Source organism: Rana temporaria, chromosome 2 (assembly GCF_905171775.1).
Source record: "Rana temporaria chromosome 2, aRanTem1.1, whole genome shotgun sequence".
NCBI classification, from domain to species: Eukaryota; Metazoa; Chordata; class Amphibia; order Anura; family Ranidae; genus Rana; species Rana temporaria.
In genome coordinates, this window is record NC_053490.1 from 401,471,106 (window position 1) to 401,487,697 (window position 16,592).

The 16,592-nt window shown below is 42.6% G+C and overlaps 1 protein-coding gene across 1 annotated transcript in view; it reads right to left on the bottom strand.

Annotated features, from left to right (window-relative positions):
• The window catches only part of TSPAN7 (tetraspanin 7), a 189,519-nt gene that overhangs the window by 35,882 nt on the left and 137,045 nt on the right, over window positions 1-16,592 (bottom strand). The window contains exon 3 of the mRNA XM_040338117.1: window positions 11,128-11,202. Within this exon, the coding sequence (XP_040194051.1) occupies window positions 11,128-11,202 (75 nt within the window). The remainder of the gene's footprint in view (window positions 1-11,127; window positions 11,203-16,592) is intronic.

Genomic DNA, 16,592 nt, shown 5'->3' on the forward strand with positions numbered 1-16,592 from the left:
TGTAGGTATGAAATGTAGGTATCTAGATGTACCTGTCCATAGATGCACAAGGCTCCCAAACCTTTAATTTACAGACCAAGCTGGGCTCTTCTGATAGGCAAGCCTCTGACACTTTTGGGTAGTTTTAGAGATCCTTGCCCCCACAGATGTTTTCTTGGCCCATCACCATGAGGGGCAGCCTCACTGGTTAATAGGAACATGCAGGAAGTAGGAAGACTCAGGCCAGCTCTGGCACTATAGGTAACTGTCAAAGCTTTGCCAGTCAGAGTGGCCTGAAATTTTGGCCACGACAGGAAGGTTTAAAATGGATGCTTTTAGCAATATGTAGGCACTTTCAGATTTTCCCCAAATGATTGCTATTGGTTTCTTTGAGGCTATCCTTACTGAGAACCAGCAGCTGCAGCACTCCATTTCCTTTATTGCTTTTATTAGGAAGATCATATAGTGCAGAGGTCATCAACCCTGTCCTCAGGGCCCACTAACAGGCCAGGTTTGCAAAATAACTGAAATACATCACAGGTGATCTCATTTTCTGCTCAGTGATTACAGTATTCTGTCTGCATCTGCCCAAGGTAATACATAAGACCTGGCCTGTTAGTGGACCCTGAGGACAGGGTTGATGACCACTGATCTAGTGGGCAGTCATGCCGCCATCTATCGTCAGCTTTTGTTGAAAAGCGACATACAAATCCTTTTGCTTACAGTGACAGTAACCATGCATTTAACTTAGAATGCATATATATAAGAACTGTGGAAAGCCTAGGGTGAGTATATATCAAGATAATTTGTTCAGCTTAACACATTCATTACCTCGATACCCTGCAGCACACTAAGCTAGTGAGAGCTTTTAAGATTACCGCTATCGCCATGTTTGCAGTTTTTTTTTCTGTACATGTGCTAGCAGTTTCCCCACATAATAGAGTTAGAGGATTTAGAAGTCATCGAAGAGTTTTGGGCTTTGCATGCTGGGAAAAGATTGACCACTGAAAAATAAAGTTAAATTTCACAGGTAACTAAAAATACTTCAGCCACAAGATAAAGCTGAAATAAAATGGCGAACCTTAAAAAATATAGTTAATACAAAGTGGTTGATTTACTAAAGGGGAAGCTGTTCAATTTGCAAAGTGAATATTGGCAAAAGAGGTAAAGCTGCATTCACTTTGAATAGCCAGGCACGTGCATGAAAAATATTAATAATTTAAAAAAAGTATATGACATGATTGGGTGTTCAAAGTGAGCACATTCTTCTTATATACCTCACATTTGTCACCAATGAGTGTTTTCCCTGTTGCCAGACTCTTAATTCAACAAATATTTTCCTACAAAATATGCGCTTTTAATGTATCTTATGCATTATAACTGTAAAAACCTCTCTTGTTTAGACATCGAAGACTGCTGCAGGGTTCGGCCATCTTGGATAGGATGTCAGCCCCAACAGATTCAGAGCTGCCCCTTATGTGACACTATAATAATATTCCCCTTCCTTGCTCCCCAGGAGCTACATAAAAAGTTATGTACATAGATGAAGGTAGGGGTAGAGGAGCTGTGCCAGCACATCAAGTAAGTAGACACTTCCAGAAAAAGAGAGAGCTAGAAATGTGAAATTAGGGAGGGGGCTGTGCAAAGGAACTGACTAGTGAAACTTTTGTAGCAAGTCATTTGTGGAAAAGAAATACACTGCAAGAAATATTTTTTTTCTGTGCTTTTACCTCATTCACAAAGTAAATTCAGCCCGGTTTGCTTTGCCAGTATAATGAGCAGAGCAGGTCAGTATCAGGGTAAGAGCAGGAAAAAAATGGGATTTGGCTGATAGGGTTTTAAAGCGCCACCTACAGGAGTAGAACACTACGCAGAAAATAACTTGGAACCACCTATGGGAAGTCCTCTGTGGTTAAACTCCTCCCTTGGCTATAGAAAGCCAGTTAATTATAAAGCAATGTGAAAAGTAAAATGTTCAACAAGCAAACATGCCAACACCCAGAACTAAAGAAAAAGCGTGTTGCGCTGTTAAATCTGTAACCAAATTACAAATGTATGTGTGCCTTAATAAAAAGTGCATATAAAATTATAATAATAAACATGCAATTTCATAATAGCATAAACATGTCCACACTATCCTAAGAATTCTAAATTTGTTATACTCACCAGATTATTAATTAACTTTCATGCTGCATGAATTTGTAGGATAGTGTGGACATGCTTATGCCATTTTAAAATTGCATGTTTATTATTATTATTATAATTTTTATGCACTTTTTATTAAGACACACAGAGACATTTATAATTTGGTAACAGGTTTGACAGTGCAACACGCTTTTTCTTTATTTCTGGCTTATTGTTGATGTGAACAATATTGGGAGTGCTGCCGTCTAAAAACTCATACTTATTTATAATTAACTTTCACCAAGTGCAATTTTTTTTCCTAAATACCAGAACTACCCGGAAAATCTGCAAGAATTAAAAACAGAAACAGAAAACTTTACAGCCAATCTAGCATCTGAAGATGCCAACACAGCAACCCTGTAGATATTAGTAAAGGTATACCCAGACATCAAGTCACCACCATACAAATCCGAGACGCAGTTGCCTGATGTCGAAACGCCCAGAAGGCATTAATCAACCTGGTAGTTACCAGGAAGGCGACTTTCTGAGACAGCGTGAGCAAGGCAATATCCGAATACTCTCCAAAGAGGGTTTCTGGAGAACCAAATTCAAGTCACACGGTGGCAATGCCCTAGATAAAAGTGCAAATCAAGACGTGTGTGCCCAAGAGATGCTGGAAAAGGATAGCAAGGGCAGAGACTTGACCCTTAATGATACTCAAGGCAAGCTGTTGGTCAACGCCCCCATTGTAAAAAGGCTGAAATCCAAGCCAAGAAGGAACATGGGTGAACCCCCAGAGCCTCTCACCAAGTGATATAAGCCTTCCAGTTACAATGGTATATCTTTCGAGAAGTAAATTTATGCGCCTTTAACATTGCAGGGATCATAGAACCCGACAACCCCTCAGAACCTGGCTCCTAAAAGCCATTCTGTCAAAGCCAGTAAAGCAGGGTGGAAGACTGGACCCTGGGGCAGAAGGTACCCCCAAAGAGGCAGCCGCCAAGGAGCGTCTGTGACCTGCTGTACCACGTCAGCATACCACAAATGACCGGAACCCCTTTGGCCTCTAACCTGTGGGGCAGGTGGGGGAGCAGTGTGAGAGGAAGAAGAATATAAAATGAGGCGATACCAAGTTCACAGCACAACCAGCACATCCACCATGGGACCCCTTGCCATCAACCTTGGAACCTTCCCTTTTGAGACATGACATATCTGGTGTTCCCTAGAGAAAGGTAGAGCTGCTGGAACACATCCAGGTGCAGGGATCGCTCTCCCTGCTCCAGCATCTGATGGCTTGAGATAATCCGCTAGCCAAGATATGATGCTGGGAATGGGCGCAGTAGAGAGCCAGAATGAACCATTCCGTCCACCAGGGAGTGTAAGATACCTCCAGTGGCATTGCCGCACTACTCGTACCCCCTTGGTGATTGAAATAAGCCACATTGGATGTGTTGTCCGAATGGATCTTAGCCAGAAGCCCCTGGAGACGATCTATCCAGAACTCCAGGGATAACTGGATTGGCCAGATCTCCAAGACACAGATAGACAGTTGAACCCACCCTGGAGACCTACGACGTGAACTTAACCCGAGCCCAAGACTCCTCCCCAGCAAGACTGACTGCATCCATCGTAAATACAGTCCAACTAAGGAGATGAGGGGCTTCCCATCCTGTGGGGATAGAGACCAGAGCCTCAAGTCCTGACAAATCTGATTGCCTAGGGAGACAGGAGATCTGTCCCAGTTTAATAAAGAAACACCCGCATGAAGCGCTACACCATAAGGACGGTAAACCACAGTGTGGTCAGTGGTTAAAGAAGTTTCACTAAAACACAATCCGTGCAGCTGTCAACCACTAAGGAGACATGGGCAAAAAGCAAAAGAACAAAAACATACAGCGCACAAGGGTTAAGTGAATGTCACTTTATAGTCTGTAATGTGTGGAAAAACATATATGCATGAAAAATTGAAAAGTTGAAAAAAAATTTGAAAATTTTTTAAAAAAATGGAAGTAGCCACTAATAGCACACAGGAAAAAAGCACATTAAATTTTTTTAAAAATACTAATAACAATAGTCCGCATAACATAAGCAGCAGTTCACGTGGAGATGGTAGAGTGAAAACACATACACTTCGGGGGAGATGTTTAGGAGTGAATCCAAGTAGTGTGCATACACTTGTATGCAGAGGTAATGCAATACCTCAACAAAAGCAGCCGCTTCTACGTCTCAATGCAGGGAGATGGAATCCGTTGGTGGGATGATGACAGCCACACTGGGAGCAGATGTAGAAGTTATATCCATGCAGAGATGGATACTGCCGTTTAAAGACCACTAGCTCAGGGGCTGATGGAAAGGAAACCTTCCTCGCAAACAGAGATCTCCAGCGGCAGGGGAAGTCCTGGAGGGGAGCCACCAAGCCGGTTCAGTGACGCAGCCGCGTCACACGGGAGCGAGGAAAGGGGGATGGTAGCCTGATGGAGTCACACAGAAAGCAGGAGGTGTCCGGACACCTTCGATCCAGCGTCAGGTGACTCAAAGCACCAATCAGTGTGGGCAGAAAACGAGCAGTAGAGATGCTGGCGCTAGTGTCACTGAGAGGATTTCCCGAGTGTCGGCACTACACATCAGCTGCAGTGTGCTTGCTGCAAACATATAGGGGCATCAAAGATTGTACTGGTGAGCCGTGACTGACATGTTTCGCGTGCCAAGACGCTTTATCAAAGTTTTTCCTGTGTGCTATTAGTGGCTACTTCCATTTTTTTAAAAAATTTTCAAATTTTTTTTCAACTTTTCAATTTTTCATGCATATATGTTTTTCCACACATTACAGACTATAAAGTGACATTCACTTAACCCTTGTGCGCTGTATGTTTTTGTTCTTTTGTCCCAGTTTAATAGAATTTCCTTCTGCAGAGTCCTCATATAGAACTACGCATATGGGACTTCCTCAAGATGGACACCATCAGACCAAGAGCCTACATGCAAGATTGCAGGACGGATCACTTGCAAGACAAGAGCAGTCGGACTAATAGTCAGAGCAGTCCAATAGTTTCCAGAGTTTGTCCAGCAGGAGAAACACTATGGCCAGCAAGTTGTCTGGGTAACCAATCACGACAACCGGCACAAAGGTGTATCAGGCTTTGAGGTCTAGGATCAGGTAAAACCCTTTGGGCCAGATCCACGTAGACCGGGCGCAACTTAACTTTCCCGATTTAAGTTACACCGCCGCAATTTTTCCAAGTTAGTGCCCGATCCACAAAGCATTTACCTGGAAATTTGCAGCAGTGTAACTTAAATCCGTCCGGCGCAAGACGGGCCCAATCGAATGGGGCGAGTCCCATTTAAATTAGGCGCGCTCCCGCGCCGGACGTACTGCGCATGCTTCGTCGGGTAAATTACCCGACGTGCAATGCGCTAACTGACGTCGCACCGACGTCATTTGCTTAGACGTTAACGTAAATGGCGTCCAGCGCCATTCACGGACGTCTTACGCAAACGACGTTGATGTTTAAATTTCGACGCGGGAACGACGGCCATACTTAACATGGCTTAGGAAAACTAGGGCTCAGCCCTAGTTTTATGCGGCGTAACCCGACGGAAACTACGTAGATTTAGATCGACGAACCGTTCGGGACGTTCGGGGATCGCCGTAAGTCTTCATTTGCATATTCTACGCCGGCCACAATGGCCTCGCCACCTAGCGGCCGTCCTAGAATTGCATCCTTAAGATCCGACAGTGTAATTTAATTACACCTGTCGGATCTTAGGGCTAGCTATGCGTAACTGATTCTATGAATCAGTCGCATACAGTAGTTAGAAACAGAGATACGACGGCGTATCAGTAGATACGCAGTCGTATCTCGTTTGTGGATCTGGCCCTTTCTTTTTGGGGACCAAGAACAAATTGGAGTAAAATCCCTGGAACCACTCTGGCTTGGGTATGGGAACAATCATGCCCGGAAGAAGCAGGTCTTGCACCGCCCTATGCAGGGTCCAAGGGCGTGAAGGTGAAAAGTGAACATTGGATGGAAAAAAGGTGGAAGGGAATGAAATTCTATCTTGTAGACAGACACCAGATCGCGGACCAGTTGAGGGAGGTCCATTGGTCTGAGCACCAGTGAAGGCCCTCCCACCCCAGAGACAGATGGGGCAAAGCTTCATGCTGAGGTGGACTTATCTGTGGGTTTGGAAGATTTGCGGGGCTAGGAATGCTTGGTACCACCCAAACCTTGAAAGGTTTGAGCCTTATCTGGAAAATCCTCCTATAAGCTGAGAAAGGCCAGGTCTTCCAGCATGGTTTCTTCCCCTTTTTAGGCCATAGGAGGAGGATACTCTCACCTCCCATCATGTTCCTAATCATGTTCTCCAAGGTAGCCTTAAAAATGTATTTGCCTTGGAAAGGCAGGTCCGCCAGGGTCTTTTTTTACTAGTCAGCGAACCAACATTTGAACCAAAGCATCCCCAGGAGCACCACAGAGACGAAGAGCTGGGAGAGAAGTGGAGCAGCATCAAGGGATTTACCACACATGCGTTTCAAACCGTGGACCAACTGGTCCACCAGTTCCACTTACACCTGGGACATCTGGCTAAAAGCCATACCTGCTTACAAAATCTAGGTCCATTTAGTCAGTGTCTGAGACACTGCCAACACAGGGTGCAGCACTGATCTGGCAATGGTAATCATGCCACTAAACCCACCTTGCCATCCGCAGGATCCTTAAAGTAGGGGGGATTCCTCCACCGGAGTCATAGTGGCCTTGTATAGCCTAGAAATGGGCAGATCCACCACAGGAGGAGAGGTTTACTTCTACAGAAGGGCCTTCTCAAACGTGTGCCTTGAAGTATTTAGGAAGCACAAAATTATAATTTGGACGCTCCCAAGCTTCAAAGGCAAATTTGTCAAAACATGCAGGGCAAGTACTTTAAACAGACCTAGCGTGCTTGTGTGTAGCAAAACGGGGACCATATCAGCCACCCCAGCAAAGTTCTCAATCTCAAGTCTGTCACACGGAAGTAATCAGTGCAGTGACTAAATCCTTTTCCTGCACAGAAACAGAGGACCCATCCTCACTAGACAAGGACAGTCACTCAGGTGATGTGCCATCAGGATTCACGGATGTGGAGCCCTTGGCGGCAGAGCCCAACTCAGACTCAAAGGTGTCCAAGGACACAGGCAACCATGGAGGGCATTTCTTGCCCGCTTTGTGACCAAACACCGCCTCCACCCGGTAGACAAATGACTCGAAGACTACTGTGTCTATGGTGACAGAAGGGCCCGAGGGACCAGCATCCTCCCCTGCAGGGTTCCCGAAAATCGGATGGACACACAAAAAAAATAAGGGGGGGATTACGTACCCCTAGACTGCATTGCACAGAGAGGGAAGCACCTTAGGGAGGACTTAGGGAGGACCACCTGGTAGATCACCAGAGCTTTGTAACCGCTACCTCTGTCCTGCTCCTATCCAAGGTAGATGTGTACTCAACGCAAACACCAGAGTCAAATCAAAATTGCTGCCTGCGGCTACAATAATATGGCCACTAAGCCAGTCCCCAGCTATCTCCCATATAATTCAATCGGAGAGGTCTGCTGCCATATGGCCGCTCCTCCAGACAACAAGAAAATTGCCGCTATGGCTCCAGGAAATTGGTCGCTGCCAAAAGGAAAGGACACATGATGGCAGCACAGCATCATCAAGACCCCAGGGGGCAGTCCCCAGTAACTACTTTTGACCAAATAATGAATGGGGCAGGACCCCCCACCCGGGGAAGATCCCAGGAGGTACCAGCATTGGCAGGTAGGAGAAGCCCAGATGGAAAGCCAAGAGGGAATTCCAGAGGCCGGGGAGGGGGAGAAACCCGCAATACAGGTCACCCTAGGTAGTACCTGCACTCCACACCACATCTGGAGGAGGGAAGGAAGTGGGCATCTACTTATCAAACCAGGGGAGCATGCAGGTAAGGCTTCTATGACAGACCCACCTTACCATTGAAGTGGCACAGACTGATGCCTCTTCATATATTTCCCTGCGAGACATTTAACTCGCTGACCGCCCAGGTCCAGAATTGGACAGTCACAGCCAACCCTGCGTGTATCTAGAAGTCTGCGTGCGCTCGATGGCCAGACTGGGGTGACCACTGGATCTAGATTATCCGGCCTGTCATCCAGCCCAGCTGTTGATTGAACATCTCGGCAGGAAGAATCCCATGCAAAAGTAAAAAAAAAAAGCTAAGAAACTACAGGTCCCAGCAAGGAGCTAGGTCCTTACTTCTGAAACACTAGGCAGAAATAACCATCTTCCCTATAGCAGAGAGGGTTTTTTTTCAGAGAGGATTGCCCATAGGAGGTGCTGAGCTAATTTCTGCTCAGCGTTCTACACCTGTAGGTGGCGCTATAAAAACCTCTTAATTAAGAGGGGAGAAGCTGGGTCCATCAATTAACGATATCAGCTGGGGATTTTAATGCCTCATTCAGACGGGAGCTGACCCCTGTAGTCCATGAAGAGTGCTTTGATTGATAGGTGTGAGAGTGAGTGGCCTTGACAGCAGAGAGCGTGTGTCCCAGGATACTCACCAACATGCCTGTCAACTTGTGACGAGTGGCTGCGTCTATGCAGCCGCTGCGTCCCATTAGACATGAACACAGCACCTGCCGCTGAAGCCACACAAATAAGGTGCTCATTCACAGACTACGGCAGTGATCACTAGCCTGAAGAAGACCTTAAAAAACCCTCTGCTGCTGCAGACATTATCCTTAAAGCGATTGTATGATCACCTTGTAAAATAACATTTTTGCATAGATAAAAAAATAAAAATACATTCTAAATACCTTTTTTTTTCTTTTTTTTTTTATAAGCGAGCACCTTCCCTCTGGAGAACAGGCTGAGTTCCCAGCATAGCTAGATAACTGACCATGCTGTGCTCTCCTGCCTGGTGTGGTAATTTAACAGGAAAGCAGAGGGACTAGCAGGAATGCCAGGAATTCCACACAAAGGATGCAATAAAGAGAACAGGACACTTGCTTACTAGTATATGGTACAGAAAGCATATATCAGGAATATGGAACATTGGGGTAACAAACACTTTAAGTTGATGGCAGTGAAAGAGTTTAAGAGAAATAACAGACCCTTTGGATTGCCTTCTGTTTAACAAAAATCAGGAAATATGTACCATGTATATTTCACTTTAATTTCATATAGAAAAGCAACCAAGACAGAACATGTATGTAAGAAAATGAAAAATACAGTTAAAATGATAAGGAATCCGACACTAGTTTTCTGAATCTGAGATTAGAATCACATTTTTATCTGCGCATACCCTGAGCCTGACCCACTCATTATGTTGGCAAAGCAACATGCCAGAATAGCCTGAATTTACTTTGTGTATAGGAAAACAAAAGGAAGCAAAGACTAAAAACAAATGCTTCCCAAGTGTATCGTGTTTTCCACTTCACATCATCAAGTGAAATTAGGCTCTTTGCATTCAGTACACATCTCAGCTGCTTCCAGCCAAGGCTTCTCATTAGAGACGACCAAAAAAGTTAATTAACAGGAGGTTCGTCAAAGCCAAGGAAAAATCTGATAAACCCGAATGTAGCACGAAGGCTGGCCGTACATTATACAATTTTCTGGTACAATTTTCCTTTAGATTTATCAAAACCATATAATATGAGGTCAAACCTAAACACTTTCAATTTGTATGAAATCAGGCAGCTCATTCTACTACAAAGCTGAAAGTAAATCTAAAGAAAATTGAATAAGAAAATTGTGTGGTGTATGGCCAGCTTAAATCCAAAGACAAATAATGTTATCCAGCAATGTAGAACCACGACAATTACAGGCCTGACAGTGTTGACCCACCACTACCACCTGCCGCTACTTTTGTTACAAATGACAGATTCCTGGTGCTGTGGGGAAGTAAACAAAGTATTAAAGATCCTGGGTGACATCATAGACCAAATATGATATTAGGATTCCCACCAGCTTGTTTACAAACAGAAGCCAGTGGGGGACCTAGCAGAGGTAGTGCTACCACTCGTATATGACTGACTTCCAGCTAGATTAAGTATGGCCAGATTGTTTGCCCATTTGCCAAAGTGCAAAGAGGCTGGGTTTGGGTCAAACCTGACCTAAACCCATAGTTCATACCTTATGGTATTCTCATATTCTCTATGACATATTCTTTAATACTATAGGAAAAACATTTACCATTTACAAAAGCTGTATGTTTCTGCAGCCTCACAACAGCACCAAGTTTTTTGGCAAGCGGGCTGTGGCAGGACACAAAAATGAATGCCATTTTTGCTCTGTTACAAAGTAAACTGGACACTAGTAAAGAAAATTATCTAATACCGCGTACACACGATTGGATATTCAGACATCAAAACAGTGGATTTTTTCCCCCGACGGATTGTTCGATCAAACTTGTCTTGCATACACACAGTCACACAAATGTTGTTGGAAATTCCAAACGTCAAGAACGCAGTTACGTACAACACTACGACGAGGCGAGAAAAATAAAGTTCAATGATTCTGAGCATGCGTCAAATTGATTCAGAGCATGCGTAGGATTTTTGTGCGTCGGAATTGGCTACAGATGATCGAAATTTCAGACAGGAACTTTTGTTGAGAACCAGCTCTCAAAAAATTGTTGTCTGAAATTCCGACAGCAAATGTCCGATGGAGCATACACACGGTCGGATTTTCCGACAACAAGCTCACATCGAACATTTGTTGTCGGAAATTCCAACCGTGTGTACGCGGCTTAAGACTGCTCAGCTTTAACTATCACTTTTCCCGGGCTTAACTGCTGAAAGAAGGGAGATAAATCAACAAACCAATACAACTGCAATCATTTACTGTGGTTTGTTGGTGCACTATGATATTCAAATGTGGGGTACGTTTGATCGTCACAAACAGGAAAAAGCCAATTTGCAGGCTGAATTTATTATTAATAAGGGAGAGTGCATCTAAAAATTGTTCTACACACTGACATACAAAAACAAATGAAAATGTCTTTTCCACTTACTTCATGCCGGAACACAAAGCCTGAGATTCCAGCAATCAGTTCAGCCAGGAACACCAGGGATAAAAACATTGCATACTGCAAGACACAGACAATAAAAATAAAAGGTCAGGACTCATAATTATACAGAACAGGTTGTATAGTTTGATGGTACGATTACAAACCTAGATATTTGCAAATTTTTGTCAATGGCTATACTGATGGGTGAATAGTTTAGAATGAGACAGGAATTAAAATAGATATAAACTCCAAATAGATGACATTTAGTATGCTAATGTACTGATTATTAAAACAGACATTTATTATAAAACACTTCCCCCTTTTTTTTATTTTTTTATTTTGCAGTAATGCCATTCTTCTTCAGCCCCTTTCAGCCACCCCCTATGTACATGTTCTTGTTCCAGCAGTGGCGGCATTGCTCTGGGCTGGCTTCCTGAAAATGGTGGACCATGCCTGCGTAGCACCATGTATGCATTAGGAAACTTGGAATTCAGTTGCTTAGCAATGAACCAACAGTAAACTTGTATTTTATATATTCTTTTTCTTTGGTCCAAACGCCAATTCTGCCATAGAAAAAAAACTGTTCACTTTACTACATTGGCTCCCATTCCATCATATATTTTCTCTGATGCCTTGTACACCCGTCGGGAAAACTGCCATGAGAGCTTTTGGCTGGGAAAACCGGCCGTGTGTATGCTCCATTGCAGTTTTCCCGACAGGAAAACTACCATAAAATAAAAAGAGAACCAGCTCTCTTTTTCCCGCCGGGATTCCCGGTGGTCTTTTTCCCGGCAGTTTTCCTATGTGAAAAACTGCGATGGAGCATACACACGGCCGGGATTCCCGACCAAAACTCCATCGCAGTTTTCCTGTCGGGAAAACCTCTCGTGTGTAGGGAGAAAAAAAACTTACCAAGCAGGTTCTGGGTTTTCCCCCTCGGGATTCCTGGCGGACTTTTACCGCCGGGAATCCCATACGTGTGTACTAGGCATGAGAGTTGTTTTCTTTAGACAGGAAGCATTATCTTTACATATCCGAGATCGTTCTTGTACAAGCTTGACCAATTTTGCGCATTTTTTTCAATGCTCCCACCTTGCAAAAGATTAGCATAGCAGTCAAAAATTTTGCATGTTGTCATATTTTAGGTAGCTGTAGAAAATCTTGTAGGAAATAAAATTTGGTTTTAATTATGGCAAAGTGAGAGTCATCTTTCTCTCAACGACAGTATACGCTCAATGGTATGAGTATTGCATCAACGAGGCCTGTGAGATTAATGAATATTTGTGTTTTGCATTTTCTTCATATAGCGAACTTTGATCTCTGTGTGGAGACTCTCTATGTCCCAAAAATTAACATCGCCACTTTAGTGCATTGAATTCATGTGCATGAGGACAGTTTCATCGATTATTGGAATGACATTTAGACCAAGAGGCCATGTGTCGGCAGCTTATATAAGAATATATCTGGACAGGGCACCATTAGGATATTGAGCAGATCACCCTTTTGTTCAGTGGGTGTTCTACTGCAGCAACAACAGATTTTTTGATTTTGGATAAGAAGCAGAAAACTGGGAAGTAGTGGGAAGTGATGTAATGCTATGTACTAGGGTTGTCCAGATACCGATACTAGTATCGGTATCGGGACCGATACCGAGTATTTGCGGGAGTACTCGTACTCGCGCAAATGCTCCCGATACCTAAATAGAATACTTTTTTTGTATTTATCAACATGTTCTATGAAAATTATTTGAGTTTTTTACTACTGCGTGACAAGCAAATAAAACATTTTTATTCATTTTTACTCATTTTTATGCTTTTATAATGTCTTGAGTTAGAGTTCTTCATAATTCTAAAGAAAATATCCTTAGTCTGTATTGTGGTTTGAAAACTGTCACATGACATTTAAAAAAAGTATCGGTATTCGGTATCGGCGAGTACATGAAAAAAAGTATCGGTACTTGTACTCGGTCCTAAAAAAGTGGTATCGGCACAACCCTACTATGTACTTAATTTTATTTGAGATAAACTAAAGTTTCGATTTAAGAATAGCTATAGCCTGCAGTGCTGATTGAGCGAACATTCAGAAAGAGGTGGATTGAAAAGGTACCGTACTTATATATAACTTACTGTATTGCACTAAGCTTATAATTGTTAATATATACATTCCCCCACCACATTCTTGTTAAGTTTTAAATTTCCTTTCCAATTTTATTTTTAGAGAAGCAATATGAGCTGCTTATTGTAGTATGAGATTTCAACAATGTCACACTGTGTGAAATGGATAGACATCTTCCTCCTGGGGTGTAGACTCCTGTCTTTCTTCTTTTGACAAGTTCGTACAGGAGCTTGGATTAATAGCTTTTGGTTTATAATAGAACCAAGAGAGAAAAAATATTCTTGTTTCTCTAAAACACATATAAAAACTTTGTCTAGGGCAGATTTAGAAGTTGGTGCTCTTAACAGTATGCCCTTAATTTCACATGATCGAATAAATGGCTATGGTAATATCTGATTATTCCCCATTGGTAATACTAATTTAAATAATAAATGGAGATGGGTTGCTTACTTGGAGACTAAGGGGCGATTTACCAAAGGTTATGAGGCTGTTCACTTTGCAAGGGAATTTTCACTTTGCTAAATGGATTTCTACTACATTCACTAAGTTAATGGAATTAATCTCCTAGCAAAGTATATTAAATCACATACAAGGAAACATATTTTTTGCTTATACATAATCAGATGATGAAAGTCACCCGAGCATTAACCTCATTCGTTACTCTAAAGCCGCGTACACATGATCGGTTTGTCCGATGAAAACAGACCGATGGACTGGTTTCATCAGACAAACCGATCGTGTGTGGGCCCCATCGGTCTTTTTTCCCCATCGGTGTTAAAAAATAGAACATGTTTAAAATGTTTCCTATGGATAAAAAACCTATAGAAAAATCTGATCATCTGTGTGGCACTCCATCGGATAAAAATCCACGCATTCGCAGAATCAAGTTGACGCATGTTCAAAAGCATTGAACTTCATTTTTTTCGGCTCGTAGGAGTGTTTTATGTCACCGCGTTTTGGCACGGTCAGATTCTTGACTGATGGTGTGTATGAAAATATAAAAAACAATTCCGCGCCAAAAAAAAATATTTATATATATTATTAAATAATAATTTGGGTGCCCATGTAAAGGTCCCAAACACACAATGTGTGCTAAGCTGCTCCCCTAGAAAGTGATTAAGTGTATGTGACTTCTATCTGATGCATGCTAAAAAGTGTACTGGGGGCGCTATGGAGTAATATGTAATTACACAACTTATCCTATAATATGCAACAAGTAAATTAATAAAAATGTGTCCTGTTGTACGTGATAAATCAATCAATAAATCAATAGTAAATAATAAAGTCCCATTGGTGCAAACAAAGATACAACATCAATGCTCAAATATCCTCTAGATATATTTCTTGCTGTGATACAAAAACCGTCTCCGGTCGTGCAAACTTAATTGATCTTCCACCACCTGGATAATTAGTACGACACCCAATGTGCACAAGTAGTGAATTGTGCTTACCAGACCTGGTTGACCTCTTTAATGAAAAAGACCGACGACGTACGTTTCGTATAGTTACGTTTTGAAACGTAACTATACGAAACGTACGTCGGCAGCGGAACCTGGTCACGTATACCATGTCCTACGTCACTTCCCGATCGTCTGGATAGTGTCAGCAGCTGGTGGAACGCACGCCGCCACAGAGTTGGGAGAGCCAGTGTTTTTTTTATCAAAGCTTGCAGCCCCAGTGCCGGGAGAAGGGCACTTTTTATGTGAGTAGCCAATTGGTTGGTGTTTTTATTCCATTTTAATAAAATAGCATTGCACTATGGAAGCTCTCTGTTTGAATTCCATGTTCTAAAATCTCAACATTCCGAGGGTGAGGTATCGTACATACTCAAGTCGATTTATATGTCTGCAGGCATTATCCTGTTCAAGCGCATTTGACCGTCTTTTTCATTAAAGAGGTCAACCAGGTCTGGTAAGCACAATTTACTACTTGTGCACATTGGGTGTCGTACTAATTATCCAGGTGGTGGAAGATCAATTAAGTTTGCAAGACTGATAAAAGTCAGCTTCATCGGATATCCGACGAAAAAATCCATCGGATTAGATTCCATCAGATCTACGATTGTGTGTACAGGGCTTATAAGGAAAATTCCCTTGCAAAGTAAACAGCCCATTTGCCTTTAGTAAATCAACCCTGAACCTTATTGGTTAAAAAGTCTTCTTCATTCTGATTTTAATGATTTTCTGGGATGGAATAATTCCTACGGCATCTCCACTAGTAGCCAGGGATGCTTTGAAAGCATATCCCAGAGGTCTACTTGTGAAACAAATATCAGCTGTCAAAGCAAACACTAAGTAATAGGACATTTCTTTTATAGAACAAGTGAATTTAACAGAAGAAAATATAATCCTGCTATTTCTTTAAAGAACCGGGTAGTGGCACAGATCTAAGGGAAAATATTGTGTTGAAGGCAGAACAGTTTTTATTGAAAGCAGCATTTGACAGGGAAATAAACTATGAGATGTATTAGCAACATACAGTACATAGGGGCAATAGAAAATTAAATGGGTATACCTTTGATATAGTAGATAGATGCATACTATGGTGATTCTTTTTCCCGGCAGTTTTCCCATGGGAAACACTGCAGTGGAGCATACACAGCGGGCGGGATTCCTGGCCAAAGCTCTCATGGCAGTTTTCCTGCCAGGAAAACTGGCCATGTGTAGGGGGTACAAGCTGCCAAGCAGGTTCTCGGCTTTCCCCTCTGTTTTCCCGGGTGTCTTTTTACCGCCGGGAAAACCGATCGTGTTTTTAGCTCTACCACATTCATTGAAATGGTCACCTCCTTTGAATATTTAGATGTGATCACTTCTACAAATTCTAAAATGTATACTTCCAGATGGCTCCATAATTATGGAGTGGAAGCAGGGTGCCAGGTGCAGGAATGAGCTCTGTTTTCCAGCACCTGTACTTTGGGAATAGTCATCTCTGCTAACAGTACAAGCAAATCCCCAGCCTGCTGGGAGGAAGCAATCTGGGGTTATACTTTCACTGCCATGGCCAGCAATAGAGGGGATTATGGGGGTTAACTTCCACTGCCACTGAATACCAATGCAGGTGGGGGTGTTAGTTTTACAGCCAGTAACTATCACTGCTGGAAAGATGGTGGTGGTGGTGGGGGAGTTATTATTGTGTTCACTGATAACAATGCTGGAAGTTTTAATTGTGTCCATTGACATAAATTGTTGGGTTTATTGCGTCCATTGACACCAATGCTGGGTCCTATTATTCAATCCACTGACATTAAATGCTGGTGCTTATTACTGTGGTCAATATGGTTAGAAATATTAAGGATCTCTTTGTTGCAACATCATGTTACTCAGTAACAACATGTTACTCAGAGAGTAACCAAG